This window comes from Anomaloglossus baeobatrachus, chromosome 1, assembly GCF_048569485.1.
Source record: "Anomaloglossus baeobatrachus isolate aAnoBae1 chromosome 1, aAnoBae1.hap1, whole genome shotgun sequence".
Taxonomy (NCBI): Eukaryota; Metazoa; Chordata; class Amphibia; order Anura; family Aromobatidae; genus Anomaloglossus; species Anomaloglossus baeobatrachus.
This window is the reverse complement of record NC_134353.1, coordinates 698,102,161-698,119,174: the sequence shown is the minus strand read 5'-3', so window position 1 is coordinate 698,119,174 and position 17,014 is coordinate 698,102,161. Positions and strand designations below refer to the sequence as shown.

Genomic DNA, 17,014 nt, shown 5'->3' with positions numbered 1-17,014 from the left:
GGCCGTCAGTCCAGATGGAATCGGAAGCCCAGCAGAACGGTATGTGTGAAGAATTGGTTCCTTGATCCACCGCGCCAGGGTGGATTTGGAAGCTTGCGATCCCTTATGCTGACCAGCGACTAGGACAAAGAGCGCATCAGAACGGCGTAGAGCCGCCGTGCGAGAAATGTAAATCCTGAGTGCTCTCACCAGGTCCAACAGATGTAAACCCTTTTCAAATTGGTGAACTGGATGCGGACACAAAGATGGCAAAGTGATATCCTGATTGAGATGAAAGGAAGAAACCACCTTGGGAGAAAACTCTGGAATTGGACGCAGTACTACCTTGTCTTGGTGAAACACCAGGAAGGGAGATTTGCAAGATAACGCCGCTAGCTCGGACACTCTTCGAAGAGACGTGACCGCCACAAGAAAAACTACCTTTTGTGAAAGCAGAGAAAGGGGAACCTCTTTCAAAGGCTCGAAAGGCGGCTTCTGGAGAGCAATGAGAACCTTGTTCAGATCCCAGGGTTCCAATGGCCGTCTGTAAGGAGGAACGATATGACAAACTCCTTGGAGAAACGTGCGTACTTTAGAAAGCCGTGCCAAGCGCTTCTGAAAGAATACGGATAGCGCGGAGACTTGACCCTTAAGAGAGCTAAGCGACAAACCTTTTTCCAACCCAGACTGCAGGAAGGAAAGAAAAATTGGCAATGCAAATGGCCAGGGAGAAAACCCTTGAGCCAAGCACCACGCTAAGAATATCTTCCACGTTCTGTGATAGATCTTAGCTGAGGATGGTTTTCTAGCCTGTCTCATTGTGGCAACAACCTCATGAGATAAACCTGAGGCCGCTAGGATCCAGGACTCAATGGCCACACAGTCAGGTTCAGGGCCGCAGAATTCAGATGGAAAAACGGCCCTTGAGACAGCAAATCTGGACGGTCTGGTAGTGTCCACGGTTGGCCTACCGTGAGATGCCACAGATCCGGGTACCACGACCTTCTTGGCCAATCTGGAGCGACGAGTATGGCTCGATGGCAGTCGGACCTGATTTTCCGGAGAACTCTGGGTAACAATGCTAGAGGTGGGAACACATAGGGGAGTCGGAATTGCGACCAATCCTGAACCAAGGCGTCTGCCGCCAGTGCTCGGTGATCGTGAGACCGTGCCACGAAAACTGGGACCTTGTTGTTGTGCCGTGACGCCATCAGATCGACGTCCGGCGTCCCCCAGCGGCAACAGATCTGCTGAAACACGTCCGGGTGAAGGGACCATTCTCCTGCGTCCATGCCCTGGCGACTGAGAAAGTCTGCTTCCCAGTTTTCCACGCCTGGGATGTGAACTGCGGATATGGTGGACGCTCTGCTTTCCTTGTCTGGGTCTCCCCGGCTCCCCTCTGCAGCTCAGCGTGTCAGCAGGAATGGCTGCCGGCGTCTGTGGAGAGGGGCGGTCCGTGGGAGTTCCCAAACAAAAGTGCGGGAAACAGTGTCCCCTCTGTGCCGATTGTGAGGGCTGGAGTATGTAAAAACGACTCCAGCCCTCGGCGCTGATGCACTGGCCAGCGTCCCGCCCCTCTCCTGACTGGCAGGTCTGGGGGCGGGAACGAACGGAAGCAGGCCGCAAAAGCCGGGGACTCGAGTTATCAGCGCGGCCGCCGTAAAAGCGCGGGCCGCGCTGAAGTCCCCGGCGCACCACAAGTGCCAGCCGCGCCGCAGTCCCAGCGGCCGGCGTGACCGATTCCTAGACGTGGCCAGCGTCCCGCCCCTCTCCTGACTGGCAGGTCCGGGGGCGGGAACGAACGGAAGCAGGCCGCAAAAGCCGGGGACTCGAGTTATCAGCGCGGCCGCCGTAAAAGCGCGGGCCGCGCTGAAGTCCCCGGCGCACCACAAGTGCCAGCCGCGCCGCAGTCCCAGCGGCCGGCGCGACCGATTCCTATAAGTGTGCCTGCTTCAGCGAAGCTGAATGAGGCCATGGCACAAGCGCCGTAGCGCTGATGTCCCCCGGCGCACTACAACACCCAGCATGCTGCGGTGTGAGCGCCAAATGCACGGGGACACAGAGTACCTTGAGGAAGCAGGGCCATGTCCCTGATGTACTCCGCTCCATCCAGCATCTTCTCCAGGGGCTGTAGATGGAGCACGGTCTCAGTGCCTGGAGACCAGTAAATCCCACTTCACCCAGAGCCCTGTAAAAAGGGATGGGGAAGGAATCAGCATGTGGGCTCCTGCCGCCGTACCCGCAATGGGTACCTCAACCTTACAAACACCTCCGACATACAGTGGGGTGAGAAGGGAGCATGCTGGGAGCCCTGTATGGGCCCTCTTTTCTTCCATCCGACATAGTCAGCAGCTGCTGCTGACTAAAAACAATGGAGCTATGCGTGCGTGTCTGACCTCCTTGCGCACAAAGCTAAAACTGAGGAATCTGTACTCCTACGGGAGGGTGTATAGCCAGAAGGGGAGGGGCCTTACACTTTTAAGTGTAGTTCTTTGTGCGGCCTCCAGAGGGCAGTAGCTATACACCCACTGTCTGGGTCTCCCAATTAGGAGCGAAAAAGAAATAAGTATTGATTTATCTAGTGTAACAGAGATTCACTCACTCAATGAGATTGTACACATATACAGTCCTGTTATACAGCAGGAGAGCGCCCAACAGTAGAGGATCGGGATTACAGAGCACTTACACCACATCAAGGAACATTTTTACATCAGATTATACTGTATATATAAACAAAAAACATTGTTTTAAAAATATTTTCTTCCCAGGAAAACTATCAGGACTTATAAGGCTGCTTTCACACTACGTTTTTTTAACATGCGTCCTGAACGTTTTTTTGCTGCAAAAGCGGATCCAGTGCAAATACGTTTTCATTTCAATGCATTTGCAATGGTCTTGCGTCAACATGCGTTCACCTGCGTTTGCGTGCAGTTTTGTCAGAATCCAGCGACTTGCAGTTTTTTAACATTGTTTAACCTCTTCACGACCGCGGGCAGTAAAATGACGTCCTATTTTAACGTGACTTAACGACCAGGGACGTAATTTTACGGCCTAAACTTCATTGGATTGCAGTGGCCATAGCAACGGCTTTCAAATGATGTCCCCTGCTGTTTCTTACAGCAGGGGACCTCTGCTTGACCCCAGGGGCGGTGGCATCGCCACCCCCTATCGACGATCGATGTGATTGGCTGTTCAAATCTGAACCGCCAACCATATAGTTCGCACTAATTTCGGCAAAAATAATGCCAGAATTACTGCGATACTGTGAGATCCGGCTATGATCTGCTCTAGCAGCTTCAACAAATCATAGCCGGAGCTCTAAAATGTCGCCCCCAGCCCCTGCAGCACTGATTGGAGCGATCGTGCTATGACGCGCAATCGCTCCAATCAGTGTGCAGTGGGGCAGTCTGATCTGCCGGTGGCCGCCCCCCCAGGCCTGTCCTGCGAGCTCTCCCCCAACATGTCTGCAGCGTGCTTGTACTTGTGGTACCACGCCACCGCTGCTGCCGCCGCCGTGGCTGAGGTCACCGCTCCTGCTGCACGTGAGTACTGTGCTCACCTTGCAGCCCGTGCGCGCTCCAGTGTTGCCCCCTGCGTGCTCCCGTGTTGGCCCCTGCCCCCCTGCGATCTGCCCCCCCACGCCCCGATCTCCCCCCCCCCCCGACATCCCGATCTGCTCCCCCCGCGATCTGACTGCCTCCCCCATTATCTCTATTCTGCTTCTGCAGCTCCCTCTCCGGTCTCCCCCTCTGCTCTCCCCCCCCCTCCCACCCCCCCTGCTCTCTCCCGACGTCCTCTTACCTGTCTTCACCGTCGTCCGAGGTCTTAACTGGCCCGATCACATCTGCCTCCATTGCTGGGTCCTTCCTGGGCATTCTGCTGATCTGCCCAACCTCCTGCCTGCTGCTCCTGTACAGCTGTTCCTCCTGCAGCTGACTTCTGGTCAGTGATCCTCTGGGTACTGTGAGTATGACTTTTTTTTTTTCCTGTATTCCCTGTCCATTTTTACACCTCATCCGTCCGTGCGTCCCACCGAGCGCTAATCAGGGATGCACATAACGGATCGGCATCCCTGCTCAATTTTTGGCGTGACTTTTTTCCGTATCTGCGACGCTTTTTGTATCGCATCTGTCCGTGCGTCCCGCCAAGTGCTGATCAGGGATGCACATAACGTATCTGCATCCATGGTCAATTTTTGGCGTGACTTTTTTTTTACGTATCCCCGACGCTTTTTGTATTTCATCCGACCATGCGTCCTGCAGCGGCCGATCAGTGCACCGCGTCTGTGCGTTTGAAAAGTCAAATGGCGTTCCTTCTCTTCTGAGCCCTGCCATGCGCCCAAACAATTACTTTCCACCACATATGAGGTATCTACGTACTCAGGAAAAATTGCACAATACATTTTATGGCGCAGTTTCTCCTGATACCGTTGTAAAAAAAAAAAAAACAAACTACCTGATTGATGCAAAAAATTTGGTTAAAAAAAAAATAATTTTCACGGTTTAACGTTATCAACTTCTGTGGAGCCCCTGGGGGTACAAGGGGCTCACCAAATATCTAGATAAATTCCTTGAGGGGGTCTAGTTCCAAAATGGGGTAATTTGTGGGGGAGCTCCACTGTTTAGGCACCATAGAGGGTCTCCAAACGTGACATGGTGTCCACTAATGATTCCAACCAATTTTGCTGCCAAATGGCGTTCCTTCTCTTCTGAGCCCAGCCATGCGCCCAAACAATTACTTTCCACCACATATGAGGTATCTGCGTACTCAGGAGAAATTGCACAATACATTTTATGGTGCATTTTTTCCTCATACCCTTGTGGAAAAAAAAGCTACCTGGTTCAAGTGACAGTTTTGTGGTGAAAAAAAAAAAAAAAAAAAAAAAAAAAATTGTATTCCTGGCTCAACATTATTAACTTCTGTGGAGCCCCTTGGGGCTCGCTAAACATTTACATAAACTCCTTGAGGGGTCTAGTTTCTAAAATGGGGTCACTTGTGGGGGAGCTCCACTGTTTAGGCACCTCAGGGGGGGGTCTCCAAACGTGACATGGCGTCCGCTAATGATTCCAACCAATTTTGCTGTCAAATGGCGTTCCTTCTGTTCTGAGCCCCGCCATGCACCCAAACAATTACTTTCCACCACATATGAGGTATCGCCGTACTCAGGAAAAAATGCACTATAAATTTCATGGTGAATTTTTTCCTGATACCCTTGTGAAAAAAAAAGCTACCTAGTTGAAGCAACCGTTTTGTGGTAAAAAAAATTTGTTTTCTTTTCACGGCTCAACGATATAAAGTTCTGTGAAGCCCCCAGGTGTTCAAAGTGCTCACCAAACATCTAGAAAAATTATTTGAGGGCTCTAGTTTCCAAAATGGGGTCACTTGTGGGGGAGCTCCATTGTTTAGGCACCTCAGGGGGTCTTCAAACCCGACATGGCGTCCACTAATGAGTGCAGCTAATGTTGCGTTCAAAAATTCAAATGGCGCTCCTTCCCTTTCGACCTCTGCCGTGCGCCCAAACAATTTATTTTTACCACATATGCGGTATCAGCGTACTCAGGAGAAAATGCACAATAAATTGTTGGTGCACTTTCTCTTTTCTCCCTTGTAAAAATGAAAATTTTATGGCTAAAGTAACATTTTTGTGTTAAAAAGTAAAATTTTCATTTTTTCCTTCCACATTGCTTTGGTTCCTGTGAAGCACCTAAAGGGTTAATAAACTTCTTGGATGTGGTTTTGAGCAGTGTGAGGGGTGCAGTTTTTAGAATTGGGTCACTTTTGGGTATTTTCTGTCACCTCGGCCTCTCAAAGTCACTTCAAATGTGGCGTGGTCCCTAAAAAAAAAAAATTCTTTTGTAAATTTTGTTGGAAAAATGAGAAATTGCTGATGACCTTTGACCCCTTCTAACTTCCTAACGAAAAAAAATTTTGTTTTTCGAAAATTGCGCTGATGGAAAAGTAGACAAGTGGGAAAGTTTATTTATTAACTATTTTGTGTGACATATCTCTCAGATTTCTGGGCATAAATTTTCAAAGTTTGAAAATTGCGAAATTTTCATAATTTTCGCAAACTTTCCTAAATTTTCACAAATAAACGCAAAAAATATCGGCCTAAATTTACCACTGACATGAAGTACAATATGTAATGAAAAAACAATCTCAGAATCGCCAGGATCCGTTGAAGCGTTCCAGAGTTCTAACCTGTCAAAGTGACACTGGTCAGAATTGCAAAAAATGGCCTGGTCATTAGGGTGTTTTAGTGGCCGGGGGTGAAGGGGTTAAAAACGCTACTTGTAGCATTTTTGAGCTGCGTCCAAATACTGCAAGGCGCTGCATTCTGACAAAACTGCACGAAAACGCATGTGAACGGTGGTATACTGATAAACAGGATCCTGTTTGGTGTACTGAGCATGCCCAGAAACCACAGAGAGGGAGTTTGTTTCATTCTCTCTCTCCCTGTCCTCCTCCTCCCTGTTGTCCTCTCTCTCTCTCTCTCTCTCTCTCCCTGTCCCTGTCCTCCCTGTTGTCCTCCCTCCCCCCCCCTGTCCTCCTCCTCCCTGTTGTCCTCTCTCTCTCTCTCTCCCTGTCCTCCTCCTCCCTGTTGTCCTCTCTCTCTCTCTCTCTCTCTCTCTCTCTCTCTCTCTCTCTCTCTCTCTCTCTCTCCCTGTCCTCTCTCTCTCTCCCTGTCCTCCTCCTCCCTGTTGTCCTCTCTCTCTCTCCCTGTCCTCCTCCTCCCTGATGTCCTCTCTCTCTCTCCCTGTCTTCCTCCTCCCTGTTGTCCTCTCTCTCTCTCTCTCCCTGTCCTCCTCCTCCCTGTTGTCCTCTCGCTCTCTCTCTCTCTCCCCCTGTCCTCCTCCTCCCTGTTGTCCTCTCTCTCTCCCTGTCCTCCTCCTCCCTGTTGTCCTCTCTCTTTTTTTCCCCAGCGGCATCTGAATTTCCAGTCTATCACGTTCAGTTCCACTGACTCCTGATCGCATGACTCCAATGCCCGCCCATAAAGTTCAAGTGGCAGGATCCTGTAAAATAACACTTGCGTTTGCATGCGTTTTTCTTTAGAAAAACAGGATCCACTTTTGCAGCAAAAAAATGTTTATAACGCATGTTAAAAAAACATAGTGTGAAAGCAGCCTAAACACTAAATTGCATCTGAGATTCTTCACTCACCAGTTTTTGGAAAAGATCCCCAACTCGTTGCTGATGACTCCATTTTTGGACGCGAGGGAACAAGGCATCATAAAATTCCTTGTGGATCTCATACAACTCTGGAACTTTGAAGAAAATAATTTCGATCTGCTGGATGGTCAAAACTGGTTGTGAAGTGGTTGCTGCTGCTTTAAGAGGTTTCATTGGCTAAAAAAAAAAAAAAAAAAAAAAAGAAGAAGAAGAAAAAGGTGGCATTGGATACTTGTATAAATGACTTGGTGATGAAAAGCACAGTAATATCTATACATATGTAGCGTCCCTGAAACCATCACTGTGCTACAAGGTTCTGCATCCCCACAAGGATGCAGGGCCTACCCCCTTAGGGACCCAGAGCCCCAGTGCCGGTACCCCCAAAAATCCAGGTAATCCCAGTTTTCTCCGACATTCCCCCATACAGTGATACCCAGCTAGGGTGGGACCAATGAACGGCCGCCTAAAGGTGGAGCCAATCCAGTCCACTAGTCGACCAGGGGGAGGGGCAGACTGTGGACAGAGAAAACACAGGAAGTCAGTAGTGAGTTTGAGAAGAGAGGAGTGTAAAGGTGGACGTGAGGAGACGTACTAACGCAGGGTGAACGGTGACCTGGTACCCAAGAGAAGTGATTGCCGGTGGAGTACTCCCGGAACTACGCACCGACGGGGTACAGGACCCTAGGACAGGAAAGAGTTTCAAGTCGACCTGTTAACACCTGCACAGCAAGGGGACCATCAAGAACCTTGCTGACCCTAAAGAATCCGAAGACTCAGTAGCAAAGGGAGAACTGGGGACAGGACCAGAGACTCCAACCCCACAGGGTTCACGCTACCATCAGGTGAACAGAGGTGGACAAACCACAGAAAGGGGACCCCCAGTTGTTCTATACCACGGGGACCCACTTACCAGAGACAGGTGCAGGGGAAGAAGGTACCAGAGAAACAGACTGGCACTGGGATGAAGATCTGGAGGCGAAACCAGCCGGCCTTGGGCAACCAGTTAACATCTTCAGCAGTAAGTAAACCAGTTGCACTGAACACCTGTGCGGACTACCTTCTTCCGACGCCCACTGCACCATACACCCTTTGGGGCAAAACCCTACTTGCGGAGGGTCTACCATTCTAGCTGCCAATATCATCAGCCGATTAGAGACATTCTGCACCGGCGGCTCCCTATACTTAGCCGCAACACCGCAAGTGGTGTCACAAGTGAACATTATTTTAGTCTCCCCTGTAAATATCCCCATTACAAAAAAAGGGAACAGGGCACGGAACCGGGTAACAGCCACCACCGTGACATTCCCAATAGAGACACTGCCTGGAACCGAGTACCCCATATCCCTGGGTGCTACATATACACTTACCAACAGCAAAGCTTCCAGATGACTCAGATAAGTTTCTTCACTAGCCAAAATTGCAGACAGGACCCATTTCCTCATCTCCAAGCCTTTCTCCAGATCCAACTCATTCTATAAAGGAGAGAGAAACCATCAAAGCTAAACTGTTTGATGACTCTGGGATAGCAGGAAATGGGGGCTCCTAAGCGGTCCCTCAAGCTACAGGGCCCTATGCGATCCCTAACCACAGAGATACTCATGATGGTGGAGAGGCCCGAGTCTTCTTCGTTGTCCTGCTCCTCACTAGTCCTGATCTGATTCCTCCTCTCCATCCCCCCAGGAAGGGACAAGACAGGAGTTTATTATTAATAATAATAATAATAATTAATAACAACAACAACAACATCGATACATTGGCATTGCAATACTGCTGTATGAATATCAGAGAAAGGAGAAATATTCATAGCTAATGTGTAAAATGAGTAAAAAGACATAGGCATTGCATTACTGCTTTGGAAATATTGACAAAAAGATTTTTAGCTTATGTGTTGACAAATCCATGTGAGCCCGATAATCAACGACAAGGTGATCTCATTATATCGGGAACCTAACTGTAAATGCATTTATGTGCGATTAAAAATCTGCATGTCTGGGTAGATAGGTCCCTCGCTAAATAAGATAGTTGACACACCCTGGTTATGGGGCAGAACGCTAGGTCCGAATAAATGCACTACAACTATATAAAAAAAAACAATTATATTGAGTGCCACTGGATATGTTTTTGTAGTTCTGTTTTTTTGGTTGGCGCCTCTTCACATTTGCGGAAGCAGCCAGTCAGGTTTCTGATATAGTTGTATAGCATTTGTTCTGATCTAGCACTCAGCTCCATAACTAGGGTGCGTCCACCATCTTATTTAGCCAGGCACCTATGTGCCCAGACACGCAGATTTTTAATCACACATAGAGGCATTTACAGTTGGGTTCCCGATATAGTGAGATTACCTTAACGTTATCGGGCTCGCATGGATTGGCCAATACATAAGCTAAAAATCTCTTTTTATCAATATTTCTAAAGCAGTTATGCAATGCCTATGTCTTTTTACTCGTTTTACACATTAGCTATGTATAATTCTCCTTTCTCTAGTATTCTTACAGCAGTAATGCAATGCCAATGAATCCTTATTATTGAGTGCCACTGGATATGCTTTTGTAGTCATGTCTCATGGTGTTTGGCTAACACCCACTTGATCTAATTATTTAATTAAAGTGTTAGAAGATATTGATACAGGTTTTAAAATACACCCAGCTTAGGGTGAATTCCAACATCTGCGAAACATAGTCCATGTATGGACTGTAATGCACAGACTGGCCGTGAAAGTCCTGGCCCGAATGAACAGCCCCATTTATACCTATGAGGTTGTCAAGTTTGGTCAGGAGACCCGAGCCAGGCCGTTCATCACGGTCCGTAAATGGATTGTATTTCACAGACGTCCGACTTTACCTTTAGCCTGTGTGGTTCCATGAGATTGGACCACAATGTAACGTCTGTGGTTACAACGTCAAACAAACAAAAATTAAGTAAGCGGGTCTTCTTGTCTGAACAACGCCAACTCTAAATGAGGGCAAGTTGCGATCAGCTGGCAGTCATTGGCCGGGCACTAGAAAACTCCAGTGAACAGCTACTTTCCTGGTAAAAAGAGGAGGGAGACCACATATGGTATATAGCTTGGGGTCCATTAAGTGTATGTCATACGGCTAGTGGAAGTCCGTGGTACAAGTGATGGTTTTGGAGAATGCTACTATAGATCCCAGTCCTTCATGGTGCCCATCTAATTTGGTAACAGATGGGTGCATCTGTGCAATAGAAGAAATACCTGGTCTTATCAATATTACTCACAGATTTACTGGAATCCAAAGATGCAGAAGAAAGGGTGTCTCTGCTGCTGTGGCTCTTAGCACTGAGCTGAGGAGAGGAGCTGGGGGAATCATCAATATATGGCATAAGTTCATGCTGGGTCCTCTGCTCCTCTGTTCCACCAGGGGGTGTCCTGCAAAGTGACCCATCTAAAAAGGAGAGAAACCAAAAAGATAACAGGTATGAAAAAAAGAGCATGTCACTAGGACATTGTCAGTGAGTTAGGCTGCTTTCACACTTACGTTGTTTTGCATCCGTCGCCTTGAGGAATTACGGTAAGCGGCAAAATATTTTGCAGGAATCCGTTTTTTCCCCATAGACTTCTATTAGCGACGGATTACGGATTGGCCTTGTGTTGCATCCGCCGCATGACGGGTCAGTCATTTACTGACTGACCTTCAGGCGGGAGCAATGCTGCATATAAAGTTTTTTGGAGTGGGATAAAAATGGACTCCGCAGGTTTCCGTCCCCATCCATCACAAGCTATAATGTATGTCTATGGTGCTGGATTCCGTCGTAGTCAGTCACACGACGGAATCCAGTACTGAGCATGCCCAGCACGTTTGGCACACCCACTGGGATGTCCCAAACACAAATGGATCACGACGGATCCGTCAAAAAACGGACGCAACGGATACGTTTTTTTTCACAGGATTCCTGTGAACGGAATCCTGTGAAATAACACATCCGTTGCGCCAGTTGACATCTAAAAAACGACGGATCCGTCGTTCCATCGCAACGACGGACCTGACGGATTTAAAACAATGCAAGTGTGAAAGCAGCCTTACATTGCAGAAAAATAAATACATTATTCTCCTGAAAACAGGAACAGCTTACCTTATAAAAAAAAAAACAAAAACCGGTAAATAGGTTTCCTTTAGGCAGATTTACATTTGTACAGCTATAGCTGTCCATGTTACAGTATTATTATTATTATTATTTATTATTATAGCGCCATTTATTCCATGGCGCTTTACAAGTGAAAGAGGGTATACGTACAACAATCATTAACAGTACAAGACAGACTGGTATAGGAGGAGAGAGGACCCTGCCCGCGAGGGCTCACAGTCTACAGGGAATGGGTGATGGTACAATAGGTGAGGACAGAGCTGGTTGCGCAGTGGTCTACTGGGCTGAGGGCTATTGTAGGTTGTAGGCTTGTTGGAAGAGGTGGGTCTTGAGGTTCCTCTTGAAGCTTTCCACGGTAGGGGAGAGTCTGATGTGCTGAGGTAGAGCGTTCCAGAGTATGGGGGATGCACGGGAGAAATCTTGTAGTATATGTATATGGCTGGGTTCACAGACACATGGTTAATAGGCTATTAAACAAGCCTGGAAATCCGCAACAATTTTGGATTTCACTACGGTTTTCAAACGATAGTAACCATTTTGTTGTCAATTAAATCTGCAGTCAAAATCCAGAGAAAATAGGTGATGGTGGCTTTCTGAACTTCAGCAGCAAGTCTACATTTAGCATTTTTTTTTCCTCTATAAGTAACTGGATTTGATCAAAACCACATTAATTTACACTGTACGGTTCTGAAAGTGATATTCTGCAGCTAATATGAAACATGGAAACCCAATGAAGTGAGAGGATAAAGGGATGTTCCTATCGCGCACATTTATGGCATACCCACATTGGGTACTTTCACTGTAAATACGCAGGTGGCTCTTAGCTTAGGATGTCTTACTGATTTTCACAACCTTATGCTTAACCCTGTAGGTTACCTGTATCAAATCCTTATGCCTTATTCAGACATCAGCAACGTCTCCAGACTATAATCAGTGCTTTGGATCAGATTGTGAAGTGTCAGCTTTAATATTTATATATATATATATATATATATATATATATATATATATATATATATATATATATATATATATATATATATATATATATATATATATATATATATATATATATATATATATATATATATATATATATATATATTATATATATATATCCCCTCAAAACATGATATATAAATATATATATATTTTTTTTTTTTTATCTAATATGTACAGCTGAGTATATGTATGTATGTCTGCTATAGGAATCCGCACCATCGCATTTTATACAGCCACCTCATTATACTCCAGGAACGTCATGTTTTGAGGGGAAATTTTAACCCCACTCTGTTTGGATGTGGGAGGTAATATATTGGCTGTTTTGACAATTATCGGGTGACCCATAGCAACTAATCACAGCTCTGCTTCTATTGAGCTACATGTCATTAATAGGAGCTCTGATTGGTTGCTATAGGCAACAAAGGACAATCTTAGTATAAGACAGCTTATGTGTAAGTTAATATGATTTTGGTGGTGAGAGTGGGAGAGAGGGAGACCGGGAGAGTGGGACACAGGGAGAGTGGGACACAGGGAGAGTGGGAGACAGGGAGAGTGGGAGACAGGGAGAGAGGGAGACAGGGAGAGAGGGAGACAGGGAGAGAGGGAGACAGGGAGAGTGGGAGACAGGGAGAGTGGGAGACAGGGAGAGTGGGAGACAGGGAGAGTGGGAGACAGGGAGAGTGGGAGACATCCATGGGTAAATTTGATCCATGATTCAGACCAAAAAAAGGATGTCTCTATTATGTTGTAGACGTTACATCCAGGAAAACTGCATATGTGAAAAACAGACATCAGAACGAGGCCTACTGATTGAGATGGACCTGTGAACCTTAGCGCAAACCTCTATAAGGCTACATGCGCACACTGCTTTTTTTGGTGCGTTTTTGGCTGCAGTTTTGTTGTCAGAACTTTGACATCTGACTTCCCAGCAAAGTCTATGAGAAGTCAGATTTTCTATGCGCACATTGCAGTTTATTTGTCAGCGTTTTATTTGTCAAAAGTTTGTGACAAAAAAAAAAATGCACCATGTTCATTCTTCCTGCGTTTTTGTCAACATTTGTCACAAAAACGCAGCAAAAATGCATGTTGTGAAAAACGCACCAAAAACGCACCGAAAAAGCAGCAAAAACGCACCTATAATTACAAGCATTTTTTGTGACATTTCCAGGCTCTCTCTGACCAGGTGCAGTTTTGGCTGCAGTTTGTGAACACAAAAAGATGCAGCGTGCGCATGTAGGTGCCATTGGCATCAATGCAGAGAACAAGGGATTAAATATCAGGAAGACTGGAAACCTGACTCCGGCTAGATACAATATAGCATTCTTCCCACACACATTCCGCTAAAGTTCATGTGATTTCTGCTCCCGGATTTTTACCTGTCCCTCCACATTTTTCTTTTCACTTCTGCCCTTTCTCACCCCCATACACTGGAGAGCGGAATCTGAAAAAGCGGATTTTCCAGCTTGATAGCCGAGTTAGGAAACAACCAGTTTCATGAGATGTAATCTCACAGACAGACATGTACTGGGTTAGGGAGTGAACACGGATGATGGTAGGAAGATAAATAGAAGTGACATGTATGTGCCACATACTCCTATAATGAGGGCCAGGAATGCAAATAGACAAGTGCATGCGAGGCATCTGTGTGACGGCAGCTCCCAGGGTGTGCTCACCGGAAAGCGGCAGACTAGGAAACAGGCCAGGAGCCAACATTTAACCCAAGCCATGCTCTCTTCTAATTTTCTGTTATTTCCCAGGATCACATACCTGATCTGTTTTCTAATGATACTTCTCAGAAATGCTCTCAATTACCAATTAATAGAGATAAGCGGTCATTAAGTGCTGAGCAATATCTTGTAAAACTATAGAGAACCAATAAATAAAGACAAGCGACATGTTTTAGGAATGTGTCACCAGGTATGTGGTTCCCGGTCTGAAAGCAGCATGACATAGGGACAGGGACTCTGGTTTGAGCTGCTTGTTACATACTGGGCTTCTTGCTGTAGTTTTGATAAAAATCACTTTGCTCCACATCTACCAGTTCTTTGAATGATGGGCTGTCTATAACCTCCGCACATCATTTATTGACAGGTTTCTATCTATACTGTACAAAGACAAAAAACGTAAGGCACGTGAATAGACAGAGCTCATGAATAGCAAGGAGCCCATCATCGAGAAGAGTGAAAACTACAGCAATAAACAGTGTTTTAGCAAAACTACAGCAAGAAGCCCAGTAAGTGATACATCGCTGGCTTAGGCTACTTTCACACATCAGGTTTTTTCCATCAGGCACAATCCGAAAAAAAAAAGGGTAAAACGGATCCGGTACCGCATCCGTTTTATCCCCATAGATTTGCATTGTTACCGGATTGTGCCTGATGGCTTTGCGTTGCATCCGTTTTTTTCCGGATGCGGCAAAATTAATTAAATCGGTGGCAACGTATCTTGTAACGTTTTTTTGTCCGGCAAAAAAAACGCATCGCGCCGGATCTGGTAAGATATGGCGTGTTTTACAATGGAAGCCTATGGACGCCGAATCCGGCGCAATGCGGCAAAAAACGGATGCGGCTGCCGGATCCGTTTTTGTAAACTGAGCATGCTTTAATGTTTTGAAAAAACGGATCCAACTAAAAAAAAACAGACAAAACGGATACAAAAACAGATGCAAAATGGATCCAATGGATCCTTTTTTTTACATATCCGGCATAACGGATCCGGTGGATACGGTTTTTACATTTTTTTGCCGGATCCGTTGGATCAGGAAAAAAAAAAAAAAAGGATTGTGCCTGAATGCAGAAAACTGATGTGTGAAAGTAGCCTTAGGAGTCTCTGCCACTACTTTTTTCTGCTCACAAAAAAAAAAACCCCACAATTCCAGATCAATAATATAAACTGCAATATATTTAGTTATGGATAAGTTGCAGCCAAATGAAGCCAAGGCAAAACCATTCTTGTAATGAGCAGAGTCGCCAGCCACGTGGAACATGCCGGGGAACGTTTCAGCTGGCACCTATAAATGTTCTTAATAGAGAGCACATGTCAATACAATAAAACTTCACACACTGGTAGAATCAACAGAAATCCATGATTTCTGGTGTATGTCACTCTGTATCCTGGAGGAAGAGGCTTAGGCTGGGGCCACACGAGTGTATGGCATCTGATGCGAGTGCATCGGATGTGACTTCCAGCTCCCACTATGCTGCGAGTGTAAGATGAATGTCATGCCACTGCGATAGGATCACAACTGCGAAGGAGAAGGCGGGCGCTGCGGACCAGAGGGAGGGATTAAGCTCCCTATCTCTTCCATTGCTAGCTGATGAGATTATCGCACTGCTCTCCAGTGTCATCCGAGTGCAGTGCGATGTTTCACCCGCACCCATAAACTTGTATGGGTGCGAGTGAAAACGGACCGGATTCCTCCCGCAGCATGCTGCAACTGTTTTCTCGGTCCAATTAAGGCTTAGAAAATAATCATAGCTGGGAAAGGTCCCATAGAGTAATATGGGTCCTGGTGGAAATGCGATTTTTTATTGCATTCCACTTGGACAGTTTTACTCGCCGTGTGTCTTAGCCCATAGAGGTCCACTCTAGAGCCAAAATCATTAAAGCACCACTCCAGCGTCTTTTTTTCTTTTTTTTGTATTGCACCACTCGAGTGGTGCTTTAAATCTAAGTCCCCTGACTCCTGTCATATACTCATCTTCCGGCAGTTTCACCTTCTATCGCCACCACTCCGGTCAGTCTCCAGTATTTTGTGACCTGCCAGCAGCTCCTGTGTTTGCTGGAGTGCGCCGGAGGTCACAACTTAATGCAAGTCTATGACAGCCTGTTTCTGGCTCTTATAGATTTGCATTAGGAACTTGTGACATAACTTCTGACTTTCGGTCAGTCAGAAATTACTGTAACAAAATGGCGCTAAGGGACCAAAGCGACCCTGAAAAAGGTGATGCTGCTGGAAGACAAGTATATGACCGGTGGCTTACATTTAAAGCGCCACTCCAGCACTGAAAATAAAAACAACATGCTGAAGTGGTGCTTTACATTTTCCTCTCCTCTTTATGGGTTATGGTGGCCCCAAATATCACTTCCAATTCCATATCACTTATATATCGCTGGTGTGATATGTTCTACCATATATGTGCCTGGTAAAGAAAACACAGTAACCCCAATGCCTGAGACCTTTAAAAGATTATTGGTTTCAGGCATATGAGACAAATGCTACACACTACACACAAAGGTAAATCAGATACACCTTAAGTTTCAGTATAGTGAAAACCAATGCACGTAAAACGGAAAAAAAAAAAAAAAAGTTACAGCTTCTGTTAAAAGGAACAAGTAAAAAGAAAAAAAAAAGTTTCTCTTCTGCAATGGCTGGATGCAGTACAGTGGGAAAAATTCACACAACTCTGACTAATACTGCTGCTATGCCAGGCAACACCCATTTACAGCCTTCAATGCCACAAATGCCAAGGTATAAATATATTTGGGTTCAGTTCCACATGTATGACAAATCCCATTTTGTGGCACAGTAATTCCAGGAGTCTTCAGTGTTTACCATGAGTCTCCCCCACCATACCCTCAGCTTCAGAGCAGCTGTACGGTTCTTCCATCACTGTGCGCACTCTAGGGACCTTATTGTATTAGTAACCATTGGCAATATAGACTACAGGCAGCAACAACAGGTGGAAAACGCGTGGGGATGACAACCCTGTATTGGATACAGGGCACCTGTGCCCTTAATGCCAGCTGGATTGTT

The 17,014-nt window shown here is 46.1% G+C and overlaps 1 protein-coding gene across 2 annotated transcripts in view; it reads right to left on the bottom strand.

The window, feature by feature from the left end:
* Window positions 1-17,014, bottom strand: part of BCR (BCR activator of RhoGEF and GTPase) — a 74,068-nt gene that overhangs the window by 35,426 nt on the left and 21,628 nt on the right. The window contains exons 2-4 of one of the 2 annotated variants that reach the window (XM_075320768.1): window positions 10,390-10,556; window positions 8,520-8,624; window positions 7,144-7,329 (exon numbers count right to left, since the gene is read on the bottom strand). In XM_075320768.1, coding sequence (XP_075176883.1) covers window positions 7,144-7,329; window positions 8,520-8,624; window positions 10,390-10,556 — 458 coding nt within the window. The remainder of the gene's footprint in view (window positions 1-7,143; window positions 7,330-8,519; window positions 8,625-10,389; window positions 10,557-17,014) is intronic. The other variant, XM_075320775.1, reaches the window with a different exon arrangement.